The 8,110-nt window shown below is 48.8% G+C and overlaps 1 protein-coding gene across 1 annotated transcript in view; it reads left to right on the forward strand.

The window, feature by feature from the left end:
* Positions 1-7,103, forward strand: part of LOC122542272 (glutamate receptor ionotropic, NMDA 2B-like) — a 397,331-nt gene extending 390,228 nt beyond the window's left edge. The window contains exon 14 of the mRNA XM_043679844.2: positions 2,463-7,103. Within this exon, the coding sequence (XP_043535779.1) occupies positions 2,463-4,271 (1,809 nt within the window). The 3' untranslated portion in view covers positions 4,272-7,103. The remainder of the gene's footprint in view (positions 1-2,462) is intronic.
* Positions 7,104-8,110: the final 1,007 nt, after the last annotated feature.

Consider the following 8,110-nt stretch of genomic DNA (forward strand, 5'->3'; position numbering starts at 1 on the left):
TTACCTCTATTGGAAAATGTAACAGAAGCATAGATACCATAATTATTACTAATTAACTGTTCCATAGTAACGTTCCATAAACTCACCCCTTGGCAAAAAGGCAAAGTCAGGATAACAGACTTTGTCTCACATGCAATCCAGCAGCCCAGGAAGAGAACCCCCAGCTTTTGGCTGCAATCAAGAGAGGGAAAATAGCTTCTATCTCTTCAAGTCCACAACAGCAACTGCTTAAAGCTAAACCTCAGTGGCTCAGTGGTTCGCACTGCTGCCTCACTGCACCAGAGTCCCAGGTTCAATACTAGCCTCTGGTGACTGTCTGTGTGGAGTTTACACATTCTTCCTGTGTCTGTGGGGGTTTCCTCTGGGTGCTCTGGTTTCCTCCCACAGTCCAAAGATGTGCAGGTCAGGTGAATTGGCGATACTAAATTGCCCATAGTGTGAGGTGCATTAGTCAGAGGAAAATGGGTCTGGGTGGGCTACTCTTCTGAGGGTCGGTGTGGACTAGTTGGGCTGAAGGGCCTGTTTCCACACTGTCGGGAATCTAATCTAAAATCAACTAGAAATCCTGGTCTGTGAGAGCTGGCCAGACATTCAGGCTGCTTCTATTGTTCCAACATTAAAAAAAACAAGGCCTCACAAACTGCTTACTGTATTGACTTGCCAACTAAATGGCTCAGCACCTCAGTCTTAAAACCACTCTTAAAAAAAAGGACAAAACAACCTCTTAAAGCCATAGCATCATCATAATAGTGCCATTCCTTCACTGATGCTGGATCCAAATCCTGGAACTCCCTCCCCAGCAGCACTGTGAGTGCACTTACCCCTATAGTCTCCAACAGTTTAAGAAGACAGCTCACCACCACCTTCTCAGGGTCAATTAGGAATGGGCAATAAATATTGGCATCGGCAATAAACTCCCTATCCCATGGAAGGGCAATTCACTGCCTGTTATTCAGTCTGCATTCTAATAATAGATAGAAACATGACCTTTATCCAATATGCTTTTTGTACAAATTGTTTGACTCTATATGAATAATGGTCACAAAAGTCAGTGTGGAACAGCATTATTGTGATGTCTCTAACAATATACCAGGTTACTTCCAATAATGTGCAACTGGCCCAGAAGAGACATGGTTGCATAATGGTTAGCACTGCTCCCTCACAGCGCCAGGGACCCAAGTTCGATTCCAGCCTCAGGCAACTGTCTGTGTGGAGTTTACCCATTCTCCCCTTGTCTGCATGGGTTTCCTCCAGATGCTCCGGTTTCCTCCCACAATCCAAAGATGTGCAGGTTATGTGAACTGGTCATGCTAAATTGCCCATAGTGTCACAGGGATGTGAAGGTTAGGTGCATTATTAGTCAGGGGTAAATGTAGCATAATAGGGTAGAGGAATGGGTCTGGGTGGGTTACTCTTCAGAGGGTTAGTGTGGACTTATTGGGCCAATTGGCCTTTTTTCACCTTGTAGGGATTCTATGAGCTGCCTGCTACCTCTAGCTTATAACCATAGTGAAGCATGTTCTAAAGTTCCCCCAACATGCCAACTCCAATGTTGCCTGAGCAGAAGGCATGGTGACACACTCAATATAACTTCATACTAACTCCTGACACTAGTCGGTAGCAGTTACCAGTTTCAAAAGAAGGACTGAATTAGATTGGGGCTTTTTGTTTTAGATGAAGGAAATTATGTAATGGAAGTCTGTGAAAATCTGAACAGGGTAGACTCAGGAGGAAACATTCCACCAGTAATGGGGCCATGAAGATAAGACAGCCACAAATTTGGGAATTTAGGGATGCTTTCTTTGCCCAGACAGTAGTGGGAATGTCAAACTTGCCACCACGTGAAGTATTTGAGGGGAATAGTCTCAAATGCTTTGAAGGCACATGGGGGAGGAAGGACAATCATGGAATCCCTACCGTGTGGAAACAGACCCTTTGGCCCAACAAGTCCACGCCCAACAAGTCCACGTGAGAGTAACCCACCCAGACCCATTCCCTCATCCCTGACTAACACACCTAACCTATACACCCCTGAACATGACCACGGGCTATTTAGCGTGGCCAATTCACCTAACCTGCACATCTTTGGACTGCAGCAGGAAACCGGAGCAAACCCCACCCAGACACGGGGAGAATGTACAAACTCCACACAGACAGTTGCCCGAGTTTGGATTTGAACCCCGGTCCCTGGTGCTGTGAGGCAGCAATGCTAACCACTGAGCCACCGTGTTGTCCCCAAAAAGGAAGATAAGGTGATAGGGTTAGATGGAGCAGTGTAGGAGGAGGCTCATGTGGAGCATAAATAGACCAGTGCTCTATTTCTGTGCTGCAGATTCTGCATAATTGCTGTCTAAAGCAGGTTAACAGGCATTTCAATAACATTTCAGCTGAGCCTCTTTGTTCATGCTGCGCACACCCCCACAACCCGATCTACTCCTTATCCTCTCTGTGGTTTATTGCAGGGTATATATAGCTGCATCCATGGAGTCCCCATCGAGGATAACAAGTCTTGCATGGAGTCCCCCACCGCCACCGTGAACGACACCCACTCCAACATCATGCGGCTGTTGCGGACAGCCAAGAGCATGGCCAACCTGACCGGGGTCAACGGCACACACTTCGGCTCCCCCCAGAGCGCCCTCGATTTCATCGGGCGGGACCCCTCGGTCTTCGACGTCTCCGAGCACCGGCGGAGCTTCACCCACTCCGACTGCAAATCCTACCAGCCCGACGACAACCTCTTCAGCGACTACATCAGCGAGGTGGAGAGGACGTTTGGCAACCTCCACGCCAAGGACACCAACAGCATCTACCAGGACCACTACCACCATCACCGGCCGCACAGCATCGCCAGCACCAGCTCGCTGGACATCCCGTACGAGTGCGACAACGCTATGTTTGGCACCCAGGGCCGGGCCCTGGCGAGGAAACCCTTCGAGATCGGCCTGCCCCTGAAGCACGCCCAGGGGCCGCTCGGCGACAGCTACGAGAGCCACAAGTACCTGTTCAAGAACGACCGCTACGCCCATGACGACCTGATCCGCTCGGACGTCTCGGACATCTCCACGCACACGGTGACCTACGGCAACATCGGTAACACCAAGCGGCGCAAGCAGTACAAGGACAGCCTGAAGAAGCGGCCGGCGTCGGCCAAGTCGCGGAAGGAGTTCGACGAGATCGAGCTGGCGTACCGCCGCAAGGCGCACACCTCGGACCGGAAGGCGCGCTTCTTCAACAAGGACAAGCTCCGCGACTTCTACCGCGACCAGTTCCGGTGCAAGGAGAACGCTGGCTCGCGCTGGGAGCACGTGGACCTCAGCGACCTCTACCAGGCTCACGACGACGACTTCGGCAAACATGAGGGGCCGGGCTCGCGCCTGAGCCGGCCCCGCCCTGTGCACGTGGGCGAGTTCGCGCCGTCCGCCAAGGCCAACCTGCACGCGTCGACGGTCGGCCTGTGGGACAAGAGCGCCGGCGGCGTGCCGGACTGGGGCGACGAGCGCCAGGCCGACAGCTACTGCCACAACTGCCCCAGCAAGCTGCACAACTACGGCGGCCAGAACGCCAACCGTGGCGGCCCGTGCCTGTGGTGCGAGGCGTGCAAGAAGACTGCCACCCTGTACGACATCAGCGAGGACAACTCGCTGCAGGACGTGGACCAGGCCCTGGTGCCGGGCTCCGGCCTCTCCAAGTACCACCAGAGCCCCACCGACTCCACCAAGCTGCAGCGGCGCAACCGCGGCAAGCTGCGGCGCCAGCACTCGTACGACACCTTCGTGGAGCTGCAGAAGGAGGACAGCGTGGCCATCGCCCCGAGGAGCGTCAGCCTGAAGGAGAAGGACCGCTTCCTGGAGGGCAGCCCGTACGCCCACATGTTCGAAGCGACTCCGGAGCCGGCCTTCGTCGGTAAGGCTGCCGCCCCGGAACGCCACAACCTGAGCCGCTACACCCTGAGCAAATCCCTGTACCCCGACCGGGTCACCCAGAACCCCTTCATCCCCACCTTCGGCGATGACCAGTGCCTGCTCCACGGCAGCAAGTCGCACTTCTTCAAGCACCCGGCCGCTTCCAAAGCCCGCCTCGACTTTCACCCATCGGCCAAGGCCGCATCGTCCATGTTCAACGCCATCCCGGCCAGGTTTCAGAAGGAAATGTGCACAGGAAGCCAACCGACGGTGTGTGTGGCAAATAACAAGACTCCCAGGGCTTTCAACGGGTCCACCAACGGACACGTATACGAGAAACTCTCCAGTATTGAGTCCGATGTCTGAGGTCGGAGTCACTCCTGCTTATCGGGGGGAGGGAGGGGGAGCTGTCATTTAGGAGATCCCCATTTGGACGACGTACTGGAGTTCCGGATGGACCTGCTTCGTTTTCTATTTTTTAAGTTTTTGATCTTCATGCAAAACACCACAGAACATCGTTTTCTTTTCCCATTGCATTTCTATGGGAGTGAATCGGATTCCATGATTTATATTATGTCTGGTCCAGTACAATATGACAAAATTCTAACTGCATGTCATTTGTATCAAGTTACATCGGGTGATGCATCTTTGTGTAGGGGGTGATGATTAATATAGTAAATATTAATATCAGTGCCAATACTGTACAGTTAAAAGCTGGATTAACCCATTCGCCACTGAAAACTCCATATGGCTTCGTTCTGAATGCCTCTCCAGGGTTCTGGAAAACAATTGCACGAGTGGATGTGGCTTCTAGTAAAAGCGATCTCAGATCGGTGGTGGGTGTGTGTGTGTGTGTGTGTGAGACCGTGCGTAAGTGTGTATCTCCAGTCATGGACGTGTGTGTGAATACATGTGTATGCTCTCCAGGGGCAGCCTATACTGGCATTGTCAGGTCTTCATAGTGGTGAAACATTGTGACATCACACATTCGGTGACATCACAGAGTCAGTGATGTCTCAATGGTAGTGATGTCACAGTGACTGTGAAGTCATCAAGCCCAGTGATGTCATACTGGTTGTGGTATCACAGAACCTGTGATATCGTGCAGAACTGATGTCAAACTGATGGCTCAGTGTCAGCGCTGTCACAATGGCTGGTGTCACAGTGTCAGTTATGTCACGATGGCTGATGTCACAGTGGCACCAATATAACAATAATTATGACATCACTGTTCCAATAATGCCACTGTCAGTGACATCATGATGACAGTGATGTTGGTATGTCAGTGATGTCACAGTTTCAGCAACATGGGTGTGTTTCAAGAAGTCAATGATTTTGAAGCCCTTGAAATATGTATCGAGGCCAGTTTTTTTAAGGTCTGTGGCTATCAAATGCATATTGCAATTGCAACCACCGTGAGAGTGAGGCCTACAGAAAAAGATGAATCTTCAATTCAGGTGCAGCCTCTAATTATCAATACAGGGAAAACAATTTTATTCCACCACGGTGAGTGATAATGTTAGTGTCCAACAACGTTATTGTCAGACTGGAAGGGAAACTAATGACTCATAATTAAATTATCACTTACAAAGTCCTCACAGGTCTTTCTATGACGGAACGCTGCTATCTGTCAGTTAGCATATTGATGGTCTCTTCTCATTCCATGGGTTAAGATGATAATTTCACTGCACCAGTGCCTCGTGATGTGAAGTTTCATTGCAATAAGAATGAAACATGATATTGCACTACAATCTAGTAGTATTTGATATTTCTGATCAGGAATTAGTGGACTGCTGCTATGCGGATGGTGATTCAGCGATGCTCTTCGCTTGTGGGAAAAATTAACTATCTTTCCCATCTGTAGGTGGGCATTCAACAGCATATCATCATCAGTGTGGCGGTCTGCATTTAATCGATGCATGTTTCTTCCCTTAGTTAAAAGGCGCTCCTTCACTCCCAACTATAGCATATGTCTGAGTGCAACATATGATGTCAAAACATTGAATAAACTATGCTAATAGAGATAAATCTTGACCTGACTAGTCAGTAGCTCCCATTCTTCCCAAGCTGACTGGAGGGCCCTAAGGATCTATGGTGACTGGTTAGATCAATCCTGCTGGTAAAGGCTAGGTGGAGTTGAGTGAGGTCTGCTAACTTTGTCTAGGAAGGGAAGCCTTTGGCTACACTGTGTTAGTTTTCTCCTAGCTGTGACACCATTTAAAACTCGTCATCTTGTACTTTTAGACATAGATGATGCTGAGAGCACAGTGGTAAATTGAAAAGAATGCAGGAACACCATTACGGTGCCGACAGATAATTCAGAAATGATGCTGGCTTAAATATTTGGGGAGATTTTAGCTCTAAGTGGTGTCGGCTGGGAGTTATTTGTTATTGTTATGGAAACGTGAGCAACTTTTCAATTTACACCTTATAGAGGACCCTTTTCTCCTCTCCCATTGACTGATAGACAGCAGAAATACCTGGACTATAAACAAAGGGCTCCCTTAGCTTCACAAGTACTTGCTAAGTTTTATATTCAGATGTGCCCGTTCTTGGATTTGTCGCCAACTAGTGTGCAGTCGATGGCACAATGTTAACTATCCTGAAGAAGAGTTTCACCCGAAATGTCGACTTCTCCACCTTCTGATGCTGCCTGGCTTGCTGTGTTCTTCCAGCCTCCTGCCTGTCTATTTGGATTCAAGGGTGTGAGCAGTTTTTTTTTGTGTCTAACAATGTTAACTGTGGCTCAGGGGGTTATGCTCTAACTTTGGCAGAGAGAGGGGCTAGCTGTGTTGCTGTTGCAGAGAGCCAGCACTGAAATGACAGGCCGATTGCCTTCTGCTTGACACTCAAATATGGCCATGGTTGACCAATTCCCAGATCCCAGATTTGATCTCCAGTCTATGGGGCTTGTGCTGATATTAGTTGCAGCTACCCTGTGAGACTGGGATTATGGGAAGCAGCAGGCAATGAGATTTCTGGGCATGGACATGATAGATCCTGTGCTGTATCATTTTCTGATTCTGGATGCACAGCTAGAACTGAGATACAGATGTGATGGTAATGGAGAACAGGCAACGTGGTTCTGTTCTCTCCTGTTAAACCTGTTGTTCTCAATCCATTGTGTGAAAGTTAAATTTGAGGGAGACTCAGTTGGGAGGGGGTGAAGATTAAAAATGTGTTGCTGGAAAAGCGCAGCAGGTCAGGCAGCATCAAAGGAGCAGGAGAATCGACGTTTCGGGCATAAGCCTTTCTTCAGGAATGGTGCAGGTGGTGAACTCTTTCAAAAGAGAGGAGACATGAAACAAAGGAGTGAATGATACAGTAGGGAGGCTATTTTGCGATATCAAATCTTGACAAGGAATTCAAAAAATCTTAGTTCTGCTAGAGAGAGGAGAAGGGGCACAAAGGATGCTGTGCAATAGGTATACTCTTGACAGAATACTTCATGGGGTATTTTGATTGATAAAAAACAAGGCCAGGTAGCTTAAGTGTTTTCGTGTTTGGAGTCCTATCACAGTTTGCATAGCGAGTGTTCAAATATCAAGCTGTGATCTCAAACCCTGAAATGGTTTCTGAAGAAGGGCTTATGCCCGAAACATCGATTCTCCTGCTCCTTTGATGCTGCCTGACCTGCTGTGCTTTTCCAGCAACACATTTTTAAGCTCTGATCTCCAGCATCTGCAGTCCTCACTTTCTCCTAGGGGGTGAAGATTGTAAATCCAGTGTGAATTTATGGAGGGAGCATTTTAATCCAACTCCTGCTAGGCTGACTCTAACCCAAAAGGATTGGGGCATGGTCTGAAAGTATGAACCCCCCCCCAAACCTCCTCCCAACCCAACTGGCCATGCTCCCTCTCCCCCACTGACAGGACCTTTCCCAGTAACAGAACCAAGAAGACTGGCTGTCCAATTTAACTTTGCTTTGAAGGTAGAATTGCCCAAGCGTTTCATTCGGTCGATGAATGCAATAGATCAATACAGAACAACCTTGATTATCTGAATAAGACGGTTGGGGAGTATTTTGTTCGGATACCTGATCGTTTGGATAATTGATTGATTGGATAACGTTTTTACGGGACCATGAGATCTTGTTCAGATTATCCGAAATTTGGATAATGGATGTTCGGATAACCGAGATTGTTCTGTGTAGATATGGCAGTGGGTACAACCCATCATTGGGCATGTTGACCGAGGACCCTTTG

The sequence above is a fragment of the Chiloscyllium plagiosum genome, unplaced genomic scaffold (assembly GCF_037043375.1).
Source record: "Chiloscyllium plagiosum isolate Xiang-an unplaced genomic scaffold, Cpla_swu_hap1 HiC_scaffold_33, whole genome shotgun sequence".
NCBI classification, from domain to species: domain Eukaryota; kingdom Metazoa; phylum Chordata; class Chondrichthyes; order Orectolobiformes; family Hemiscylliidae; genus Chiloscyllium; species Chiloscyllium plagiosum.